Raw genomic sequence first — 25,868 nt, forward strand, 5'->3', positions numbered from 1 at the left:
GGTTTAAAAGAGATCCTCCTGATGCCTGGTTGGGCTAAGGTCCATTGTCTAAGGGAAGTCAAGCGCCTTCTCATTGACCTGGGCCTTGAAGACGCCTGGATTACCAGAACCACCCCGCCCAAGTCAATTTTGAAGAAACTTTTTTGGAGCTGGGTGATTGATGGCAGGAATAGTAACGCCAACTTGTGCAGGTCCACAGTGGAATTTCTCTTGGTCAAGGAGGTGCATTTCTGCGAACCATATCTGGATACTATCTTAACTACTTGGGACAGGGCTCTATATTTTAAATTTAGGGTGGGCGTACTCCCAGTGGGGAAACGCACTGCCAGTTGGAAGGTCCCGGTGCAGACAACTCCCTTTTGCCCTTGTTGCCTGAACAGTATAGAAACAGTTCCGCACTTATTGTTTGAATGCCCGGCCTATGCAGCCCCTCGCCGCAGATGGCTGAAGCCACTCTGCAGAGAACTTGGGACTAGATCCCACAAGGAGGCCTTAAGAATTCTAAAAACGGACCCTCGGCCCCTGTTTGCATGTGGACTGGCAAAATTCTTAGGCTGGGCATGGCGCATTAGATCTAACAGGCTTTCATACATTGCTTGATATGTATCTTAGATTGTTTTTATGCAATTTTTATGTAATTTGCTGTTCGAATTGTATGTTATCACCTATGCACTGGTTTTACTGTCTTTTAACATACATGTTTTGCTTTGCACTGGTTTTTATTGTTTTTTAATCTACATGTATTGCTTTTTCTGATATGAATTATATCGAAATAAAGCTACTTACTTACTTACATATGAAAGTAAAGCATTGTGGGGATGATTGTTTTGTGCCGGAAGGGACACGTTCCTGCACAAAAACAATCACGAGAAGTGTTTTCCTCTTTATATGTGTGCTTCAGAATGCAGCACATATAGAAAAAGGAAAACCGTTGAGAAATAAAGGTATTTCTCCTTTTGTGTCTCCCTTACGCCTCTCATGGGGAGGCGCAGGCGTTTGACGCATTCAAAATATTTGAGGGAACAATATAGTCCCAAATAATGAAATCAACAACTTTTTAATGTGTGGCTGCCTCCCACCCGGCAGTAATGGATGACGGGAGCAAGTGACCAAGGGGTCAAGGCTTACCACATTATGGCAGATTGTCTTCACCTAGACCTCACCTGTGAGACTCCCTGCGTCGGAAAATGGAAATCATATTCTTCATTTGTATCTCAGTACAAAACCCCTGAAAATTCCCTCCTTACCAGACACATTTACAAGATATCCCATTGTGAACAGCAAGGCTTGTGTGCATCTCACACATTTCCCAACTCTTCCCAAGATACGGTTGGGCCATGGAGGCTGCTTGTCCCACCCCACCCTGTGACAAGTTTGGAAATGGGTGGGGTGCAGTGCACCGTCGCTGATTGAGAAACAGCCTTGTGAAACCCGGGGCCATATTATCAAGAAAGGGCGATACATTATCGCCACTTTTATCGGCAGCAAACTGCCGCTAATGCGGCGATAATGGGCTTGATAATATGCTCCTGTGAATTCCCATAGCAGCCCAGGTTAACACCAGAACCTGGGCTGCTATGGGAATTCACAAGGGCATATTATCAAGCCCATTATCGCCGCTTTAGCAGCAGTTTCCTGCCGATTAAAGCGTCGATAATGTATCGCCCTTTCTTGATAATATGGCCCCCAGTGCTTAAGCTGAAAGCTGAAAGCACCCAGGGACTTTTCAATCAGCAAGGCAGTAGTACATCATAGAAGGCAGTGGCCTTACAGCATTACAGGGCACATAGGGTCAGGACCGAATTCAGGTAAGCCCTTGAAACCTGCGATGACAGACACATGCTCATTAGCACATAATCCTGACTCTTGCACAGATCAAAGGCCAGAAGGTCTAAAAAGGTCGGTACCTGCAAGTATTGAAAAATAAAGAAGGAGGTAGGAATTAAGAAGGGGGGCAGGCCCTTTTCCCCTAAGAAACTAGCCGCCAGCAAGGCAGTTCCCAAGGTAGCCCTGTCAACATTGTGTTCCATCATACACTCTCCCTTCTCGGTCACCCGCTGTGTCCAATGGATCAGAAATCAAAGTTGGCCTGCAGCATAGTAATGGGGAAAGTCAGGGACCTCCAACCGACCATGGTGTGGACCCAACAAGCATTGTCTCATTGTGAATATTTCTTTTTTCAAGTTGAGGCCAGGAGAGGCGTAACAGTTAAAATATGTTTATTTCTCTTCATTATTTCTTCTTTCTACATGTGCTGCATTCTGCAACCCACATAGAAAAATGAAAAAACCTCAGCGGATTGCTTTTGTGCAGGAAGGTCTCCCTGCCTGCACAGAAACAATCCTGATTGTAATGCAGGTGCCCCAGCACCATGGCGCAAGGGGTCCTGCATTGGCTCTTGGCAGCAATAAGGACACCAGTGCAGCAGGAGAGCAGGAATACGCCATATCTTAGTAGTTAGGGTGCATTTGTGCCTCTCCCTTTTTTCAGAATAGCAAATTGTCTTGCTGCGATGTGTTGCTTTGTGCAAAATATTGGTAAATCTGCCCCAAACTGTGTGGAACTAATTGGCAAGATATGCCCCCAGACACAGACTGGGGTAAAATTCCCCAAAAATATGAAACTTATGACAATGGGGGTGTAAATCCAATCAAATCAAATCATGGGGTATTTATTTAGCGCACATATCACTCGAAAGTCTTATGGCACTCGTGGATGACTCTAAAGATAAGCTAGATTTAATACAGTCAGTTGTCAAACAGCCAAGTCTTTAACCTCCTGTGGAAGCAATTATGGTCATTGCTGATGCGTAGATACAGGGGTAGTTTGTTCTAGAGAGCTGGAGCAAGGAAGGAGAAGGTCCTGCCTCCGTTTGTGCTAGTGCGAATTCTGGGAGATGCTAGGAGTGATTGGTGACTGGATCTCAAAGTTCTGCCAGGTTGGTGCCAGTTTAATTTTTTTGCCCAAAAACCAAGGACTCTTCCGTACATGTTCTTGAGGCATAGAATCTTAAAGCGTATTCGTTTTCTTACGGGCAGCCAGTGTAAGAGTTTCACATTTGGTGCCGACGGGGATCTTGGTGGAAGATTAAGTACCAGCTTGGCTGCAGTGCTCTGTAGGACCTGCAGCCTTAAAAAGAGGTTTTCATTTATTGATGCCAGCAGGGCGTTTCCATAGTCCATACGATTAATAATCAGTCCCTGGACTAGGGGTTTTCTTGCCTCCGATGGAATCCATTTAAAGACTTTGCGGAGATTACGCATGATGCTGAAGCAAGAGCTGATTGTCTTATTTATCTGGTTTTTCATTGATAATTTATTATCCATTTGGAAGCCTAGATTCCGGACCATATGTGTTGGGGTCGGGCAGGGGCCGAGACTTGAGGGCCACCAATCATGTGACCAGTACTCATGAGCCTTGCTGTAGAGCATGATCTCAGTTTTGCCTCCGTTCAATTGCAGATGGTTAGTGCTCATCCATTTTTCAATGTGGGACATGCAGTCCTTAAAATGTGACTTTGTTTCCATTGGGTCTGGGCCAAGAGTGATCAGGATCTGCGTGTCATTGGCATATGACACAACATCCAAACCATAGGATCTGATCACTCTGGCCAGTGGAGTCACGTATAGGTTAAAGAGTGTTGGGCTCAAAATAGAGCCCTGTGGCACTCCCATCCTGACTGGTCGGCTACACAAAATGGTTTTTTCCCGCCTGTACTATCGTGGTTCGATCAGTTAGAGAGCTTCTGAGCCACTTTAAGGCCTTCTGCTTGACACCAATCTCCCAGAGCCGCCGTCCAAGAATGTTGTGGGAGATGGTGTCAAACGCTGCTGATAGATCTAGCAGGACGAGGATAGATTACTGCCCTCTGTCCAATGTCAGTCTGATATTGTCTGTTACTTCCAGCAGAGCTATTTCTGTACTATGGGCTGCCCTGAAACCTGATTGTGAGGGGTCTAGCAGTCCCTGGCTTTCGAGGTGGACGACGAGCTGTTGATTAACCAGCGACTCTAACATCTTCCCAAAATGAGCGAGCAGCGATATTGGGCATTAGTTGGAAAGAAGTTTAGGGTCAGCTGTAGAATTTTTTAGTATTGGTCTAACTCTGGCGGTTTTCCATATAATAGGGACTTTTGATTGTGACAGTGACTTGTTGAATAGATCTGTAAGATTGTCTAGCAACGCTGGGGCTATGATTGAAAGACATTTCGGTGGCAAGCCAGATTTTATTATAAACATAACTCTTGTCACTTCTTCTGAACAACATTGGGTAAATTCCTCCAAAATGTGGGGTGACTCTGAAAGTATCGTAGGAGGATTTCTTGATATATTAGTGATGTCTTGTGGGCAAAAGGTATTGTGGATTGCTATTATTTTGTCGTCAAAGAATTTTGAGAGAGAATCTGTCCAGTATTGTGAGATGGGGCCTTGTGTCTGAACAGGTGGAATTGTGATTTATTTTAGGATTTGAAGAAGCTCCTTATTGGAATTGGCTGCCTTCTCAATCTGATTTAGGAGAATTCATTTTTTTCGTTTGTCAAATGTTTTCCATATAGTTGTGATATATACATCTGTATGTTTCACGATCTATTGGATCTTTGGGTTTTCTCCATTTCCACTGTCCTACAGGAGAGTTTTGCTGACTTCAATTGCTCCGTGAACCAGGGAGCGGCTCTGGATTTAATTATTAGCCTAGTAAAGGGGGCTATTTTATCAAATGCATTGGTTATTGCTTTTTCGATGGAGATTGCTTCTGATCAATGTTGTCTGTTAGACTAAATAGGGTGGAACAGAAAAGGGTCGTAAAAAGGGGTAGGGTGACTTTGTGCTATGATCTTCACCAGATTTGTTCTTTCCTGAGGACCGTTTTGATGGAGTCTATCGGGATGACGATTTTTATTTGGTCATGGTCATCCCATAATAATGGTAATGGTGACTCAACCTTGATCTCTGTGGAATTAGTTAACAGTAGGTCAAGCGTGTGACCAGCGTTGTGTGTGGGCCCTGTTAGCAGTTGGGCTAGTCCCAGGGTGCTCATGCACCCTGGGAATATCAAAAGAGCATGTAAGGCCTTATTCACACATGGCGTAACTCTGACCAGGTGATAATTAAAAAAACCTAGTAATATTACACCTGAGGGTAATGGTATTTTGCGGGTGTGGAAATTACTACTGATTTACTCTGCAATTTAGAATAAATGCAACAGCTGCATGAAGCACACAATACACGTTATGCTCCTGCATGTATATACTGTTCGATTTTTTTACCTGATTCATATACTTCCAAGTAGTACACTTGCACAGCATAGATGGCATGCATTACCTTAATGACTTCAGGATTGATTTAAGGATCTAAGGACATGTGGGTGGAATAAATCAATGAGATGATTTATAAAGAGGAAATAGGTGTCCATAAATGAGTGCTGTAAGACAATGAGTCGGCAGCCAGGGCTAGCTGAGAATTCAGACAACAGTGATTAGAAAGGTTTTCAACATCTTACAAAAGCATTACACTGAAGGCAGTTGGTCTAAATCAGGTGAACCTTTGGTACAGAGTTTTGCATAGAGGTGAGCAAAAACATGTGAACCTTTTGTGGCACGAAGAAATCTAGGGGTTTTGAAGAAGATCTTAGAGTACAAGAGGGGCAGCAAGAGCTAAACCAGTCCCAAAGAGAGGCATGCACTTTCTTGTAGAATGCTTTGTGGGTAATTAGAAAGGTTTTTAAATGAGTTAGTTTCTTAACATGAAGTCAATGAACATCCCTTAAGTGCTTGAAGATTGACTGGGGATGGGGAATGTTGAAAAAAAGAGTCTGGCTTCTGCATTCGTCCTAAAAGTGTCAAAGGGAAGGCTAGCCATACTGTTTCTTAAGGGATGCAGAAGTGCGAAGCATCAGGAAACAACAACTGAAATTTGGAGTTGAAGGTATGATCTGTATAGAAATTGACCACCAGGGGGCATATCAGCAACAGCTGGCGATAATTATCGCTAAGTGCTTTTAGCGTGAGGATCATTATCGCCGGCTATCGCTGGATTTTATTGCTGCGATAGCGCGCTATCAGCGGCGCTTATCTCCAAAGTGATCAAAATCCAAGCGATAGCTGATGAATGTGCGATTATCGCTGTAAATCCAGCGATATTCGCACAGCCATTGGTGATAGCTTGGTGATAGGGCAGGGCAGACTCAGCCATAATATCCACCTTCTATTGGATATAAATGGCTAAGTCAGATTAAAAGCAGGAGTAAGAAAAGTAGCGAAAAGCTCGGTTAGCGCTACTTTTCTTATCACTCTGCAGGTTAGCGTGAAGCTAGATAATTGGAGAAATGTCGGTTAGCGACATTTCTCACGTTATTTTGGGAAGAAACGCCCACTTTGCATCTCATTAGAGATGCAATGCTGGGTGTTCAGGAAACAGGCGCTGAGTCATGGATTCATGTAATAGCGTGGCCTTGCTGATATTGCGATAAAATTATCTCCACTTTTCGCCCAAAAACCAACGCTAAAGCGGTGATAATTTTATTGCAGCGCCTCGATGATATGCCCACAGGTGCCTGACAACTGAGGTTTGGGCTGAAGGCGAGCCTAGTTCAGACAGCCACTGAGAATGAGACCATAAAGAGTTAAGGAGCCAAACATAAGGATCTCAGTTTTTTGGGAATTCAGTTGAAGTCAGCTGTCTTTCATGCAAGTGACTACAGAAGAAAGGCATGATTTGAGAGAGTAGCGGTGGCCCCTCTATTAGGGGGGAGGAGCGCCATCAGCCCGCCTTCACCCTGAAATAAATAAAACGATAATAACAGGTTTTAATCCCATTTTATTATTGTTTATTTTAATCTCCCTGACAAGTCTTGGGGTGGGTCCAGGGGGATGACATTGCTGGTGCGGAAGTGTTGGGCTGTGTTGCTGAGGCTGGGGACAGAAGGCACAGGCTCCTAGTCTACCTGGTAGTGCACATTGACAGTGCTCAGGCCAATCCTGATGCTGCTTTAATGCAGCTTCAGGATTGGCCGCAGTGCAGTCTGGGAGCCTGTGCCCAGAAAATGAGTGAAACGCAGCGGTGGGGTTCAGGTAAGTTATTAAAAAAAAATGGTCCCAAACCTTCCTCCCGCCCGCCCACCACGTTGGCAGGGTATGGGCCGGTATTGTGAGAGAGTCATGCTCCAGTGAGGAGTTCTATGCAACAGACATGATTAGTTGTGAGTCATCTGACTAGGAAATATTCTTCAGATCTAAGGCTGAACATAGTCTGCCAGAGTGGTCAAATACACAATAAATAAGATGAGGCTCAATGATGAGCCTTGTGGAACACCATATTTAAGTGCTTTCGAAGAAGAGGAAAATGGGGAGACTGACTGAGAACTATTTTAAAGAAAAGAACGCAACCATCTAAGTGCAGACCACTGACACCTAGCACGGCAAGTATTTGAAGCAATATAATGTGAGACACCATATCGAATGCTGCTGACAAATTAAGTAGCGCTAAGGCAACGGAGCTTTCTTGGTCAAAGATAGTTATTAATGGCTCTGCCAGCAAGGCTGTTTCTATACTATGTTGTTGTCTAAAACCTGATTAAGAAGCTTGGAGACAAGAATAGGATTTTAAGTAGCTAGATAGCTGCGAGACGATCTTTGTTCAATATTTTAGTTGCAATAGGGAGTAGAAGCATTTAATTGGAAAATACAGCTGAGTCCACAGAAGGTTTTGTAAACAAGTGGAGGACGTGCTATTTCCAAATCTACAGAGCAGTGGCAGTCGAAAAAGAAGTGTTTAAAGTTAATTGAGGATAGGATTGATTAAATTGATAGCAAATGTCAAAATGTAATTGGTATTAAGGTCCATAGGGGATCCAGATTTCCATGCTAGTGTGGCATCTTCAGATTCACGCATGGACATTGCGTTACACTTTCAAAGCGAGGACTCAGCACTTGAGAGAGAACGGGAGCTCATGCAAGGTGCTTTGTGGGAATGTATGACGTTACAACGCATACTTTTACAACACATACCTTTACATCTCATTTTTTACAACACAACATCCATTACAACGCATTCCATTACAACGCATGCCATTACAACAAATTTTTAAAAACTACCTTTACAACGCATTCCATTACAATGCATACTACCTTTACAACACATACCATTACAACGCATACCATTACATTGCATGTATGGTAACTATTGGATAGTGTAGGGGTAACAATAATATTCTAACTCCAAGGGGGTGCAACAGTAGGGTAAGTGTTGGATAGTGTAGGGGTAAAAATTACCATTCTAACTCCAGGGGGTGCAACAGTAGGGTAAGTGTTGGATAGTGTAGGGGTAAAAATTACTATTGTAACTCCAGGGGGTGCAACAGTAGGGTAAGTGTTGGATAGTGTAAGGGTACTATGCGTTGTGATGGTATGCGTTGTAAAGGTATGCGTTGTAATGACTGCGTTGTAATGACATGCGTTGTAGTGGTATGCGTTGTAGTGTCATGCGTTGTAATGGTTGCGTTGTAATGGCATGCGTTGTAATGGATGTTGCGTTGTAAAAGTTTCGTTGTAATGGTAGTGCGTTGTAAAAGTTGCGTTGTAAAGGTTTCCCGCTTCGTGGAGCAGGAAATACCTCTGCCACAGCAGTAGAGTGTTACCTGCCACATTCAAATCTTCTGGCCATGGCAATAACTCCCATTGGCACAGTCACGCCAACTGCACCATCTCTATCCAGCATTGCGCAATTGGTAGGGTGGACAGACTTTCATTTCGAAAAACAGGGATTGGGACAGACATAGAAAAAGGATTAAATGTTCTATCATGACATCTTAGTAAGGGCTTCATATATATGAATAAACTATCCATCCTTTGCTGTGAAGATCTCTAGGGTCGGGATGCAATTGAACCCGGCCTTGGCTTAGAGCTGCAGGGTTGATTCCCCCTCATTATATTTGGCTGTGATGCTTGAATGAGGAGAGGCAGTACATTAGGACACTATCATTAAATTAAGTTGTGTCCCTGGTGTGATGAGAGCACCGATTGAAATCTGAACCTGCACAACACTGTGCTTAATCTGCACGTTCACCCGCCACTAAACAAAACTGGGAGATGTATTTGTTTTTAAAGAAAGTCGGAACAGCCTTTCAAAAACCGGGACTGTCCAGGCAAATCCAGGACGTCTGGACACCTTAGGTATTGGTATAAAAATGTGGGTCTTGGAAAGGTACCTTGAAAGTGGGCCATATTTCTAGTTCCCACAAATACCAAATTTGACATGCAATAACTTTTGTCCCAAAAGCGTTCAGGATATTGATGAAGCTATTGAATATGGAGGCAGGGCCGTATTTGGAAATAGGGCAGTTGGTCACACAATTTTCTGCAGAATCACAAAAATCTAATAGTGATCCAGATGGTATTTCTGGAGTTGCTACGTAATCACAAATACCCCTTTACCCCCTCCTCCCCAAAATAAAGGAGGTGGGAGAATGTGGATGTGGGCAGATTGTACTCACTGAAAGACAGCTTTTAGCCAATACCGATTCTGAAAATGGGCTTTGGTCTAGCACATTGTATCTCATTTGCTTACTTTTTATTTAGTGGCTTTCCCTCCACCTCTTGTGCTTCCTCTTCTGTGGTGTTCAACTTTTTTACAATTCTTTTGATTGGATGACTTGTATCCTTCCACTGTTTACATTCACGGAACCACATGTTTCTTTTTGTCTGAGGACTAAATGGGAGTGACTGAGTCGTCTTGCACACTCTCAAATGTTCAGCTGTTTGACATTTGCCAAGTTTGATTCTTGGTAGGTTTGATTAATGATCAAACTTTCTTGTATTGGTTTTCTTGTATCTTCCGCCCTCTACATGTTATATGAAAACCTTAGTCTTGGCATACAAAGGCAACATTTATGGCACAGGTGAGGGGCAGGATGCTGCATTCACTAAGCCTGCATTTGAGGCTGAGGAGTGACTGGAAGATAGATCTTCTCCTGGAGCTCTGTAAACCTGCGCCCATTGTTGCTGCAGAGGACCAACTAGCTTGAGTATTTGCTCGAGTTCCTAGTCAAAGTAAATTGCTAGTGTTTCCCTGACACTTGCTCAGATAGCTATTATTTTCTTTTAAATACATACAACTAGTCCTGTGAAGTATTTTTAGGCTGGATTACTTGCAACATGCTTTTTTAAATTCTGGTCAGAGTTTCCCGCGTTTATCACCTTACACAGGTGTTTCACATTACACATGTGACCTTCAGTCCCTCTAAAATAAATAACATCAGTAAATGCACTATGGTTGCAATTACACCTCTTCACCTCAAGGCGATGCCTTTCTCCAGACATCCCCAACTCAGCCCTTCACTCCTTGGTGCATTTCTCCATACACTCTCATCTCTAAAACAAAAGTTCCAGCCCAGAAGGTGTTAAAATGCTGGCTGAGCCCTTGAGGGGTTATTTCTTGGAAGTCCCCAGGACACTTAGGGTAGGACTTTTCTTCTTCGTGATCAGGGAGGCTGCGTTGCTCCTGCAGCTCCCTCTGCACCTCTTTCACAAATGAGGGTGACCCCCTCCTCTGGGGGCCACGAGGCACCAAAAACGGAGGATTTCCCCATGCCTTGCTAGGTATTATGGGGTGCTTCAGGCTCCTTTCCGTGAATATTATAACAGCGGCTCTCCAGCTGCGTCGGGCAGTGCCGCAATGTGGGCCTCCGGTCATGGCATCCCACGTTGGAGGGTCCGGTCCCATTCGGACCCCCAGGTGAGTGAAACGGCTCGGTGGAGCCCACCCCCAGCCACCTATGCCCATTTTCGGGGGCCCTGTCCCACCCGAACCCCTGGCTGCACTTCCTTGTTCTGACCGCACAGTGGAGGGCAGCTCAAGGAGCCCACTCTGGCTGCCCCCGCATTCTTCCCACTTGGCTATTACCCCGCGTGCTGCCATGGGAGACAGCACTCCTCTTCTGGTCTGCCCGCTCTGGCGGGCAGACGCACAGACCTTCGGCAGCTCTCCAGGGGCATTTTTCACAACAGCACTCCCTGACTTCGCTTCGGGGCTTGGGGATGGGGTCCCGGGCCCCTCAAGACCTCTCTGCAGGGGGGCGTGACGGCTCTCCTCGACCCAGCTCCTCGTCTTCTTCAGGGCCCAGGGATGGGGTCCCGGGCCTCTTCTCCCTTTCCCAGGGGGGCGCGACTGCGCTCCCCTGCTTCCGGTTTCGGCTGGGGCCAGGGTGGGCTCCTGGCACCCTGAGGAGGGCATTTTTTCACAGGGGCGCAATGCCGCTCCCTGACTTTTCTTTATGTGGGGGTAGCCCCTGGGACCTGACCCACCCCGAGGGCATTCTCTGAACTGGTGGCAGAGCCCCACGCGCCTCGTTGTTGGTTGGCCACTGGTCAAAGGTTTCTCGCCTTTTGGGGACATTTCTCAGCCCCCAGGGGTCCGATCGTCCTGATTTTGGCCTCATCTTGCTCCTGGTGGTGCTCCCCAGCCACTGGGAGCACTCTCCTTTGCCCTTTGGACCTCTGGGAGGGGGCATTCAGCAGGGAGCTGTCTTCACTGGGTCCCTGCGCCAGCTTTTGGCCTGCTCTCCTCCTGGGCATCTCTTCTTGCTGCCCAGAAGCCCTTGCTTCTGCGCACTGGTCATGGACTCTTCTCCTGGCACTGTTCAGGATCTTGGGGGCAGTCAGGGAGTTCTTCCTTCCAACTGCCCATTGCACCAGGCTCCAGCACCTTCTGCCTTAGCAGACCACACATCAGAGAGAGCTTCTCTTCCTGTGCAAGTTCTTTTAGGAAGTTTGGGAGGGGGCTGGCAGGAAGTCTCTGTTTGTCCTATCAAACAGCGACACATCACTTCACTGCCTCTCCTCCCTCCTTCCTGCCCAGCCTCTGGGTTTGTTCAAAATGGCATCGTCCAGGGTCTCCTGCCACATGGTCTCTGAAAGCCCCTTCCCCCCATGCTGCTTTCCCTCCCTCGTGCAGCCTGGTGCCTGGCACCCAGTGATAGCTGCTGATGGATGAGCCTGTAGCCCCACCCATCTTCTCTTCATGGAGAGGAGGCCTTAGCTTGTGGAAGAAAGGTTATCAATCCAGTCTGCTGATGTCAGCCCTCAGCCGGGCCCTGGTTATGGCTGACTCAGAGAAATGTGACATTTCTGGATGACCCAAAAGCATGACAAATATGACTTTGGACTCTGCAGAACACTTCTTCTCACACCCGTTACAGAGGACTTTAGTACATGTCTGGAATCTGTAGGCCTTGGGAAAGTTAATCTAGCCCATGGGCTCCACATCTCTATAGGGGAATAATGAAGTGAAAAACAGTAAAACACACTGACTTTCCCTGGCATGTTTCTTCCCAGTGTATAAAGCCTATTCCATGTCACCACCCAATTCTGCATAAGTCCTGCCACACCATTCACTTTGTAGCTGCTCCTGGACTTGGCTCACCAGGATTCTACCCTGCGCAGCCCCTACACATGTGCACGCACATGTACACATGTATCTGCATGTAACCAGCCCTTTGTCTCTTACTCCAGCTGCTGTGCAGTGGCCTGGTCAAGCCAGGGGGACACCAGTAAAATCCCCATGCATTCTTTCATTATGAGTTCACTGTGGGTGAGTACCCACTTATGAGGCTCCCCCACAGTAAAAGCTTCACAATTCGGTGCTCAAAAAGCGAAAAATGCGGGCAGCCCATAGTGTCAGAACCACCTTCTAACAAACCTTAATTAGTTCATGTGGAACAATCAGAAAAATACTACTTTTCACATTTAACCGCACTGTGTTGTGGAATTTCATGGACCTTTGTCTCTCACAAATCTCAGACCACAAGTAATTCAGTAAAATTCTAAAGCATTCACATTCGTCTATCACATGTAACACAAAAATCCTGTTTTCAGCCTGGAGATTATGGACCTTATTTACAGTTTGGCCGATGGGATACTCCATTACAAGGTGACAAACATCCTGTTTACTTATTTCAAGTGCCATAGGCTGCAATGCACTTGTAATGAGGTGGGTGGGATGTCCGCCTCATCTGTGATGGAGTATGCAGTCTGCCATATTGTAAGTAAGGCCTGTATATATTACTTCCCTCTCTTCCAGGATGGCCATCTGCTTCCCCTTCCTTCTTCCTCTTAGTACTTGCTTATCTCCTCCCTTTTTTAAAGATATCTTAATAAAATGCGGTTTGTAACATAATATAGTAAATAATAGTTTATTGCGTGATCATTTAAAATCATTACAAAATAGCATAAAACATGTTTCCCAATAAAACCATGGTATCACATAGAAAAACATAATTGGTACATAATAATTTTTTTTTAAATACAGGGTGGTTTGACTAAGGTCAAAAATTTCTTTTTGTATTCCACTAATCAAACATAATAAAAAAGTAATTATCACAAACCGCACTTGACTCCTAATTGGGGATTTGCTGCTAGCGCTGATAGATGAAAATCTTCAAATTTAAACCAACCAACTGGTTAAAAATGGCTTCAAAGTGCCTAGTGCTTTATAACCTGTAATGCTCGGAGGGTGTAACATAATATAATGTAAAGTTATGCGGAATGGCACTATGTGGCATTTGTTTAAATGAAGAAAAATATAAATCGGAGCACTTATTGTTTATATTGTCTTCTTTCAAAATGAATATCCCTGGTTTATGATTTTTTTTTATATCAGGGGACTTTGTAAGTATATATATTCCCATGCATTATGGGATTCCCAGTGTTAGCGCCAGAGTCAGCATTATGGTGAAATCTGACTTTTCTGAACGCTGCATAAAGGGATCCCATTACTAGATTGAGAAGGTGTGCTTCTGTTTATAGACAAGTTAATGCCATGATAGTATAGTGAGTTTGGTATTTTGTGTGTCATTATTTGAAGGCAGCAAACTAGTTTTCAGTGGTTAGAAGCCCACTTGACATAAAAGTCAGCATTTCAAGTTGTTTCTGTTTAAGGTGGACTCAGTAGAGGAATCTACTTTTGAATAGATTTGGATCCTGGACAACCCACTCATCATTTTGAACATTAATGCACACTTGTTGACAGAATTCAAACTGGTTCTCATGCCTATGAAAAAATCTGGATCCTGTTTTCTTATAGTTTCTGTTCAAGATCAGAGAAATGTTTTTCTTACTTCACTCAGTCACATAGAAACCAGAGACCAGCATGTTTTTGCATGGCCGGGTCAAAAAAATCTATGGAGGCCCATACGTTAGAAGAACCTGTTTGTAAGTTACAAAAAAATGGACGCAGGGAAAAGGACAAAAGGAAACACTCGTCACAGCTCCGTGTCCTAGTTCCAGGTTTGTTAGTTGCCTTAAACATGTTAGGAATGCTGACGACAGTCAATTAATTGACCAACAATTAGTGATTCATCAACATTTTAAAACAATCACTTTTTCTCCAGGGCCAGATGAGTTGCAGTCAGACTCTCATGGGTGAGACAGGTCAATTATTCAGCCAGTTTGGGGCTTGCATAGCTGATATCACAGACATCAATGGAGATGGACTCACAGACATTGCCATTGGGGCCCCGGTGGAGAACAACAACCAAGGATCTGTGTACATTTTCCATGGAATGCGGAACAGCATCGGGCAAGCCTACAGTCAGGTGAGAACTGCTCCCATATAGTACTATAACTAACCTGGGAATTCACTGGAATTGTACAGTAGGCATTAAGCATATTAGCAAAACAACAATTCCTAGAAATGCCAGGATATTTACACTATTTCAGAAGAGGAAATAACTGTAAAATATTATTTTTGATAATAGTTGATGATTATTTTGGCCTCAGGTTCAATTTGCCAGACATTGTGGAATCAAGTACTTGTTTATTTATATCAAGTACTTCCCTGCTATACCTTACCCTACAAAAATGAAAAACACTGTCAATCTACTTTCACTGGTCTTCTTTACAGAGCAGAATATGTTCACACCATTCCCAGTGAAAGCATACAAGAGCTCGCTCATAAACATGGCTTAGTCATATACATTAACACAATGTAAAGTAAATAAAGGTGACTGGTTGGATCTCAGTTCTATAAAATGTGTAATTATTTCGTCAGTACCCCATATAAGTTACAAAGTTGTTGAAATTCAGAAATGAATCCACATCATAGTTAACAGTATGTATTAGCAAACTAAATTTTATGTGCTAAGAATTGAAAGCAAGTTTCCAGATTAAAGGAATCCTGCATTATGAACCTCAGGTGTAGTAAACTCATTTCAGCATGTTCCTAAGAAATCACAGGCATTCATAATCTGCTGTTCAGTGCATGTGGTGAGACCATCTGGTCTTCACTGGCATTTTAGCTACCACCAACATGCAGTCTTTATTGTGTGGATCAAGAAATTTGCAACAATAGCAGTTCTATACCAGGTTAAGGGTGTCATTCAGATCAAGGTGGGTAACAGCATCTGCCATCCTGACAGACAAGTGGAGGCTCTGACCTCCGTTTACCTGGCCCTGGATCATTAACCTATTTCGAGGCCCATGCCTTCTGGATGGGGATCTCTAAAGCTTTCTTAACAACCACCGCCGTGGCAGTTGTTCTGAAGGCCGAAGAGTGTGCCAATATGGAGTCATTTTTGTTGTGCCCATATTGTAAACTTCTGTGTTTTTCTAGATTAAACTCCCAAAGCAGCAGTTTTTGTCTTTAAAGACTACAATACCCGGGTTCAACTAAGCAATTTTCTTGCCTGGAATCGCCATGCCTCGCATGGCAGTTCAGGGCAGGGAAAAAGCGTGGTGACGCCCTAACATAAATTTGGCAGATTACTGTCACTATGATCTGGTGGCCCAATGGTGAATGGACTTCTAGGTGAAGGGTTTCTGCTGGTGAAGATGGATGAGCCTCCACCGATAAAATCCTAGTGTTTCCGTATCTAAAAATAGGACAGTGGAGTTTGGCTGGATAGAGCACTGCCAATTTACAGTAATGATTCAGTTCCGCCTATTTCTAAATGAACCTCAAGTTGTTCACTTCAACTATGCTCTGTGGTTACCCTTTTTAATCCACCATCCCAACTCATGTATCCTGGACCCCTGAAAAGACCAAGTCAATTGGCTAAAGTAATTTGAATGTAAAGAAATGAGCGCACAAGTAGTAAGATAAGAGTGATCTCTGTCTGTTTTAACCTTGGAGATACACTGTCAGTGTAAAACTGCTCAACCTATCAAGATGGTGTGGTACCAGAATACTATGGCATAAATATCATCTGACAAAAATAATGTGTCCTAAATATCATTTACAAATATAATTATCATTTGCAGTTAATTTTGAGGCCACAATATTTAAGTTAGACTGTAGTGCCTTGTGAATATGAATAGCAGTACCCTTCTGGCCCTGATGGACTCCATAGGAGAATGACACAATCGATTGGGGGTGGGCAATAACGTTTATGACGCAGTGTGTGCAGTTAACAGTTGCTTTCTGAAGAATAAAGGGGTGCATTACAGAGCTCCGTGTGTGGTTTGGTCCTTTGCATGCTACCAGGCTGTGGCATACTCTGCAAGATAATATTTTTGTTATCAATATTCTTATATAACTCCCTTTTAAATCGTTCTCTGAAAATGCGTGCTTGTCAACATTGCAAACAGAAACTTTTCAGTTTTCAATATAGTTCCTGCTAGTATACATAGTAAATAGGGTGATTGCAAAACACTTATTTCACAACTTTCCCCTTGATGTGTAAGTCTCTTGACTTTATTCTCCATAACCAGCTCGGCTCCAGAAGAGGTTGCCAGAGTCCAGACATCTGGGACCCTGAATCAACTTTTGAGGATACTGAGATGCCACAGTCTGAATATGTTGCTCCCCCATCATGTGTGTGTGTGCCAGTCACCTGACTCATGCCCCGGGGGTGGGGGAACAGTCATGAAGCATACCCTCAGGCCACACACAAGCAGTGTACAGTCAAGCTGTTACTTTAGAGCAAGGAAGTTTTTCAAAGTCGTTATTTTTATTTTCTCTTCTACTTGCAAAGTCTTTTAAATGATGACCTTTTGTTTCAAAGGGGTGTTTTGGAAAAGTGTAGAATATACACATGTAATTGTGCCTTTAAATATACCCACGTCGAAGACATGCATGCTGGGTAGGGATGGTGCGCACCAAAGAGCTAGTAAATCTATATGGATAATAATTGTTGGTAGGCCAGGGTAAAAGCAGTTACTGATTGAGTGACTGCTATGTGACAGCAGCGTTCCGACTGGTAGAGAAACATGTCCCATAATGGGGACTTGGAATTAGATACCCTTCCAGTGGACTGGGGACAAAGCATTATATACCGGCTAAGTGCTTGACTCAAATGACATGGATGCCCTGGAAGAAACTGCCCTTATAGCATGAAGAAGAAGGTATTTAACACAGTAGCCCATCGTAGAAACTTACTATAAACCGAATGAGGCGATAATCTCGTAGCACCACTTGCAGGTAGCATGACTTCCAGCCTCCCAAACTCATAGCACAGGTTTCAATCTCTTCCTCATCATGTTAACGTAGAAACACCAAAATATACTTAGACAACAAACACATCACAATGAAATAATTTAAACATTATTGCAGTCATAGTGAATGTAAGTCTTTTCGAAATATGTATTTCACAATATCAGAGTCGAAATATCATCCTTCAAAAATGTCAACTTCACAGTTGACATAAGGGTAAACAGACAAAATATCGACTACAAAATATCGAATGGACATAATATCGAGTACAAAATATAGGCTGGACAGAAGATCGAATGGACAGAATATAGACATCAAAAATATCGTTTTGAAGGTAAGTAATGTGTTATCGAATTTTAAAATATAGATAGTCAAAATATAGAAGTACATATTATAAGTTAGGAAAAATATCGAGCTTTTAATATTATCGATTTTTTCATAGTGTATTTTATGTGTTAAAAGTGTTTATTTATGTTATAATGTAATTTAATTAATGAATTTAATGTTATTTAAATTTTGCGTAATTTAATTCTGTAGCGGGTTGTGGGTTGATAGGGGAATAGGGTGGGAAGTAATTTAATTATAAATAATTAAATATGTAAATTTGTTTATTGGTATTTGTTTATAATTAATTGTTAATACATTTTTATTTTGTAATTAATTACATTTTAATTGCCAATTAATTTTATTTAATTGATTAATTGATAATTATGTTAATTTAACTAATTTAATTTCTGTAGCGGATTGTGGGTTTATAGGGGAGTAGGGTGGGAAGTAATTTATTTATAATTACATAAATATGTTAATTTATGTAGTGTAATTTAATTATAATTAATTAAATATGTACATTTATTTATTGGTATTTGTTTAGAATTAATTGTTAATTAATTTTTATTTAGTAATTAATTACATTTTAATTGCCAATTAATTTTATTGAATTGATTCATTAATAATTGTGTTAATTTAACTAATTTAATTTCTGTAGCGGGTTGTGGGTTTATAGGGGAGTACGGTGGGAAGTAATTTAATTATAATGAATTAAATATGTAAATTTATGTAGTGTAATTTAATTATAATTAATTAAATATGTACATTTATTTATTGGTATTTGTTTATAATTAATAGTTACATTATTTTTATTTGGTAAATAATTAAATTTTAATTGCCAATTAATTTGATTTAATTGATTAATTGATAATTATGTTAATTTAAGTAATTTAATTTCTGTAGCGGGTTGTGGGTTCATAGGGGAATAGGGTGGGAAGTAATTTAATTATAACTAATTACATATGTTAATTTTTTTTGTATTTATTAGATTTTAATTGTTAAGTAATTGTTTAATTACTAATTAATTAATTGTTAATTTGTAATTAATTAGTGTTAATAGATAACTAATTGTAATGATTAAATTAAATTAGTATTTGTAATTAATTAATTATTATATTATATTTAAGTGGTAATTACTTTTAATTTATTTATTATAGATATTAATATATATATCTATTTTAAATAATATATGAAGTATCTACTTTCCCTACTGTTGCACTCTCTGGAGTGGGAATAGTAAGTTTTACCCCTACGCTATCCAACGCTTTCCTTACTGTTGCACTCTCTGGAGTGGGAATAGTAATTTTTACCCCTACGCTATCCAACACTTTCCCTACTGTTGCACTCTCTGGAGTGGGAATAGTAATTTTTACCCCTACGCTATCCAACGCTTTCCCTACTGTTGCACTCTCTGGAGTGGGAATAGTAATTTTTACCCCTACGCTATCCAACGCTTTCCCTACTGTTGCACTCTCTGGAGTGGGAATAGTAATTTTTACCCCTACGCTATCCAACGCTTTCCCTACTGTTGCACTCTCTGGAGTGGGAATAGTAATTTTTACCCCTACGCTATCCAACCCTTTCCCTACTGTTGCACTCTCTGGAGTGGGAATAGTAATTTTTACCCCTACGTTATCCAACGCTTTCCCTACTGTTGCACTCTCTAGAGTGGGAATAGTAATTTTTAACCCTACGCTATACAACGCTTTCCCTACTGTTGCACTCTCTAGAGTGGGAATAGTAATTATTACCCCTACGCTATCCAACCCTTTCCCTACTGTTGCACTCTATGGAGTGGGAATAGTAATTTTTACCCCTACGCTATCCAACGCTTTCCCTACTGTTGCACTCTCTGGAGTGGGAATAGTAATTTTTACCCCTACGCTATCCAACGCTTTCCCTACTGTTGCACTCTCTGGAGTGGGAATAGTAATTTTTACCCCTACGCTATCCAACGCTTTCCCTACTGTTGCACTCTCTGGAGTGGGAATAGTAATTTTTACCCCTACGCTATCCAACGCTTTCCCTACTGTTGCACTCTCTGGAGTGGGAATAATAATTTTTACCCCTACGCTATCCAACACTTTCCCTACTGTTTCACTCTCTGGAGTGGGAATAGTAATTTTTACCCCTACGCTATCCAACCCTTTCCCTACTGTTGCACTCTCTGGAGTGGGAATAGTAATTTTTACCCCTACGTTATCCAACGCTTTCCCTACTGTTGCACTCTCTAGAGTGGGAATAGTAATTTTTACCCCTACGCTATACAACGCTTTCCCTACTGTTGCACTCTCTGGAGTGGGAATAGTAATTTTTACCCCTACGCTATCCAACCCTTTCCCTACTGTTGCACTCTATGGAGTGGGAATAGTAATTTTTACCCCTACGCTATCCAACGCTTTCCCTACTGTTGCACTCTCTGGAGTGGGAATAGTAATTTTTACCCCTACGCTATCCAACGCTTTCCCTACTGTTACACTCTCCGGAGTGGGAATAGTAATTTTTACCCCTACGCTATACAACGCTTGCCCTACTGTTGCACTCTCTGGAGTGGGAATAGTAAGTTTTACCCCTACGCTATCCAACCCTTTCCCTACTGTTGCACTCTCTGGAGTGGGAATAGTAATTCATACCCCTACGTTATCCAACGCTTTCCCTACTGTTGCACTCTCTGGAGTGGAAATAGTAATTTTTACCTCTATGCTATCCAACGACTTATCTACTGTTGCACTCTCTGGAGTGGGAATAGTAATTTTACACTTCCGCCATCCTACGGTAATAATATTGGATATTTTTTAATTATATTATGTCACTATATATATATGTTTTAACAAATATGATTGTAAATTTTTTTTTATAACCTTAAATAATTATGTAATTATTATAAGGTAATTTAAGTATTTTTAAGTATATGTTAGTAAATAATTTTGAATATTAAGTTAATTTAACATTTTTTTTAATAAAGTCGATATTTTTACAAACTATATTTTTGTAAACGATATTTTTTACTCAATATTTTTGTACTTACCTGTTTGTAGATACAAAGTCGATATTCTGTCTGTCGATATTTTGTCGCCGATATTTTTGGTAGTCGATATTATGTCCCTCGATATCATGTCAGTGATCCGACATGAGTATATTTTGGGGACTCCAGATACTATTCGTATATCCACATCTACTTGCCTTGACGATGTGTAGTGTAGTTTCTTTTGAGATGTTAATACTATTGCAGGTCAATATTTTCACCATGATATGATGACCCGCCCCACCTCTAGACACTAGACATCCAGTTGGTATTAAATATTGCTACGGTTAGACATTGCCCAAATGTGGATTACTAGCGAGCCTTCTACCCTTAAAATGTAGAATATGGGAATTAGTTGCCGTGCCCTGATGGAGGGGAGGTGTACAAAGCCAGAGGAGGCCCCCAAAATATGAGCAGATATGTGGCCCTTGGAGGGCATGTAATTAGAATGTGGACATTAGACTCCGTCAGTACCAAAGATTTGGGGAGGGGGGATCTGCCATGTATATGTGCGGGTGTATGAGCTCGGGCTGAGGCCCACATGCAATGTTGCCCAACACAATTGACACTATTGGTTTCCTCTCAAATGTGCACGTTAAATAGATTGGATGTAAAGTGTGAGCAAAAGGAAATTAAAGTTATTAATTGCTGTGTTTTATAAAATAAAATACAAATATATTTTTAAAAATTGGTAAGTAATCACATCTCGTAATTAAAGGGAATTCATTTTTAAAATATTGTTATTAATGTTATACTTCAATTGCTTTATTTGTCAAGTCCTATTCTTAATGGAATAGATAATTTTTTGAGATATTTGAGGGGCTAGTCTATTCATGACCACTGGCTTATCTCCAGTACTGGAGTGCAGAAAATCTGCCAGTATCTCTAATATAGGTGTCTGTTCTCTTGTGAAATTGATTCCTGATTTGATCCTGGCAGAGAATTGATGGATCGAGTGTTTCTCCTGGACTGAAGTTCTTTGGTCAATCAATAAGTGGGATGATGGACCTTACTAGAGACGGACTTGTTGATATTGCAGTGGGCTCCGCGGGGAAAGTGTATTTGCTAAGGTAAGATCACCCTCTACCACTTCTATTTTTATCTTTCCTCTAACCTCATTTCTACAAATACATCCCCAAAACTGACTAACCTGAAGAAACCACAAAATTGATTTTTGGGTTGAAAATGATGCTTCAAGGAACTTGATTTTGAGTCCTCATGATTGAACCTCAGGAAGATTATGTACATTTGCTACATGGCTTTTCATTGCCAGAGAATCACACATTTTGTCTTTGTCCCTGAAAGGTGCAGTGTACCCACGCCTGAAATGTATTTGTTTACCTAGAAGTGCCACTACATCTGCAAATCAGTCTTGAAGTCAAAGGGGTGTCACTGTTGTTCATTACACCTATAATACTGAATCATCTATTGAGTCTTGCTGACTCATTCCAATTTTTAGTTGTACTATTTGCTCTGTAGAGTGTGGTCATCTGAGTCTGAAAAGATATCATTGTATTTCATGTTATGCTAAAAGTACTACCACCAACATTGCTATTTGACCCTTTTGGTTATATTACGATACAGATAAACAATTGCAACCGATTTAAAACCATCTTGGCAATTGATGGTAACTTATATCCGGCACTGTATTCAGGAAGAGAGAACAAGCATCGAAAAGACAAAAGAAACATACTTCCTGTTACTTCCCACTGGTAGTGCTCTCTACACAGAGACCAAAAATTGATCAGGCAAATTAAAATAATGTGACTTCAGCACAAAAGTAGTGTAAAAGGGTGAGAAGAAAAAGGGAGAAATACTCCCACTCACCAAGATCGATAATACTAAAAATATTTTCAGTAACTTTGAAAACATACAGTACAAAAAAGAAAATGCGTATTTCAAAAACTGAAGCACAGCTACTTTTTTATGAAAGTGGCCTTTCTAGGGGCAGCATAATATATAAACAGAGGGGTGTGGTGTTACTATAAAATCCTGCAGCAAAGAAGTTTATCTCAAAGTTGAAGCTGTAGAGCATTACAATTATTAATCGTAGTGCCATATATCGAGTAACCAATGTACCTGCCTATTTTTGTAAAAACAAAGGGGTATATTATCAAACAGGGTGTTAAAATTATCGCAGTTTTAGCGGCAGAAAACTGCAGATAAAGTGGCGATAATGGGCTTGATAATATGCCCTGGAGAATTCCATTAGAAGCCCATGTTCACACAAGAACATAGGTTTCTATTGGAATTCACAAGGCCATATTATCAAGCCCATTATCGCCGCTTTAGCAGCAGTTTTCTGCCACTAAAACTGGGATAATTTTTAACGTCCTGCTTGATAATATGCCCCAATGTTTCTACAGTTTTTCGACAACTAATGATTGTTTATTGCAAGCCTTTTTCTTTCCTTTTTTTCACTAATCTTTTTATTAGAATTTTTCGATAAAGCTTTATAAAACAGAATCTGAATGCATCGAGCTTGCTGTTTACAATAACCAATGTGAGCAACATCTCAGGACTATGCCTGTCTCTGTAGTCCATTAGTAGAATATTGTGAACATCAACAATAAAAAACGCGAATAAACTTTCCTCCACCCCGAGAAAGCATTTTGAGATGAAAAAGGCATGCGAGAGGTAGGAGAGGCAACGTGGCGAAGCAGGAAGTGTGGGGGAGACCTCGAAATGTCACCACTGCGGGGTGGGGAGGATAGCCTGTGATGTAAAGTCCTATGCTGGCGTGCTGTCGAAGAGTTGCAGTGTCTGAGTTTTTGCGGAGTGAAGTTCCTATGATCGAGTCTCGTCATATAATCATTGACCAGTTGCCATAAGTAGTGTGTGTTATGTGCTCCAATGCATGCACTTTCCACAGTCTGTGAGACCATTGTGAGGCAAGAGGCGGTCCTGTCATTTTCCAATACAACACGATCGTCTGCTTAGTCATGTTCCTTACAAGCACCCATTCAGGGCAAGTCATACCAGTGAGCTAAAAATCGGTGATGGATCAAGCCCTGATCTATTGACTGGGTAGGAGTGTTCTGCTTAATTCAGATACTCTGTCCATCACCACCCCCTTTTCTGAATCGTTTTGGCCACCATAAGCGTGGTAGGGTATGCTCAGATGTGAGTCCCTTGCTCACTGCACCATCAGGATTCAAGCAAGCCGGGCCGAAGACAGCTTTAATGCCAGAAACCGGTCCCTGGAAGCTTGTTTCCTTTCCAGTAAAGAATTGGCTCAGTAGTTTGGTCTGCCCTGTTCCCATGATGCATTGGGCCAGGGACAGACTAAGTTGCATGTAGCCAGGTTCTGAGCTGGGATGGTGCAGTGAGCTAAAAAACGGTGATGGATCAAGCCCTGATCTGTTGACTGGGTAGGAGTGTTCTGCTTAATTCAGATACTCTGTCCATTACCACCCCCTTTTCTGAATCGTTTTGGCCACCATAAGCGTGGTAGGGTATGCTCAGATGTGAGTCTCTTGCTCACTGCACCATCAGGATTCAAGCAAGCCGGGCCGAAGACGGCTGTAATGCCAGAAACCGGTCCCCGGAAGCTTGTTTCCTTTCCAGTAAAGAATTGGCTCGGTAGTTTGGTCTGCCCTGTTCCTATGATGCATTGGGCCAGGGACAGACTAATTTGCATGTAGCCAGGTTCTGAGCTGGGATGGTGCAGTGAGCTAAAAAACGGTGATGGATCAAGCCCTGATCTGTTGACTGGGTAGGAGTGTTCTGCTTAATTCAGATACTCTGTCCATCACCACCCCCTTTTCTGAATCGTTTTGCCCACCATAAGTGTGGTAGGGTATGCTCAGATGTGAGTCCCTTGCTCACTGTACCATCAGGATTCAAGCAAGCCGGGCCGAAGACGGCTGTAATGCCAGAAACCGGTCCCCGGAAGCTTGTTTCCTTTCCAGTAAAGAATTGGCTCGGTAGTTTGGTCTGCCCTGTTCCCATGATGCATTGGGCCAGGGACAGACTAATTTGCATGTAGCCAGGTTCTGAGCTGGGATGGTGCAGTGAGCTAAAAAATGGTGATGGATCAAGCCCTGATCTGTTGACTGGGTAGGAGTGTTCTGCTTAATTCAGATACTCTGTCCATCACCGCCCCCTTTTCTGAATCATTTTGGCCACCATAAGCGTGGTAGGGTATGCTCAGATGTGAGTCCCTTGCTCACTGCACCATCAGGATTCAAGCAAGCCGGGCCGAAGACGGCTGTAATGCCAGAAACCGGTCCCCGGAAGCTTGTTTCCTTTCCAGTAAAGAATTGGCTCGGTAGTTTGGTCTGCCCTGTTCCCATGATGCATTGGGCCTGGGACAGACTAATTTGCATGTAGCCAGGTTCTGAGCTGGGATGGTGCAGTGAGCTAAAAAACGGTGATGGATCAAGCCCTGATCTGTTGACTGGGCAGGAGTGTTCTGTTTAATTCAGATACTCTGTCCATCACCACCCCCTTTTCTGAATCATCAGACACACCTAGGCTCCCTTTGTGTGTCACTGGCCCTAGGGAATACTCAAAGCCCAACTGTCACCTAACCCAGACTGAACAGAGACGACAGGCACCAGGCTCCTAATGACTGAGGTAGGTAAATTCCACCTTTCTAAAAGTGCTGTTTTGCTAAACTGTAATTTAAATTCCAACTTCACTATAACTTGTGATTTTGCATTTTTAGTCCAGTGACACCAAACTTGAAAAGTCCATCTTTTCACAACTGGGTATAACACTTAAAAGATGTAATAAAGCAATTGTATTGTAGCCTATGAGAGAGATAGGCCTTGCAGTAGTGAAAAAACTATTTTATGACTTTAGACTACCTAGACATGTAAAACTTAAAAGTACATGTCCTGCCTTTTAAAAACATTCCATCCTGCCCCATGGGTCATACAGGGCCTACATTAGGGGTTACTTATATGTATAAAAAGGTACGGTTAAGGCTTGGTAAGAGGTTATCTTACCAGGTCGAAGTGGCATTGTAAATTGTACTTGAAGGCTCTGTAATGGCAGGTCTGAGCCATGGGTAGAGGGCTACTAAAGTTGATGGCACATGAGTGCTGCAGGCTCACTAATAACATTTAAGTTATAGGTCCTAGGCAAATGT

General features: G+C 42.2%; 1 protein-coding gene across 1 annotated transcript in view; it reads left to right on the forward strand.

The window, feature by feature from the left end:
• Positions 1 to 25,868, forward strand: part of LOC147703538 (integrin alpha-M-like) — a 509,428-nt gene that overhangs the window by 292,568 nt on the left and 190,992 nt on the right. The window contains exons 14-15 of the mRNA XM_086931904.1: positions 14,384 to 14,587; positions 21,713 to 21,843. Coding sequence (XP_086788030.1) covers positions 14,384 to 14,587; positions 21,713 to 21,843 — 335 coding nt within the window. The remainder of the gene's footprint in view (positions 1 to 14,383; positions 14,588 to 21,712; positions 21,844 to 25,868) is intronic.

Source organism: Lissotriton vulgaris, chromosome 7, assembly GCF_964263255.1.
Source record: "Lissotriton vulgaris chromosome 7, aLisVul1.2, whole genome shotgun sequence".
NCBI classification, from domain to species: Eukaryota; Metazoa; Chordata; class Amphibia; order Caudata; family Salamandridae; genus Lissotriton; species Lissotriton vulgaris.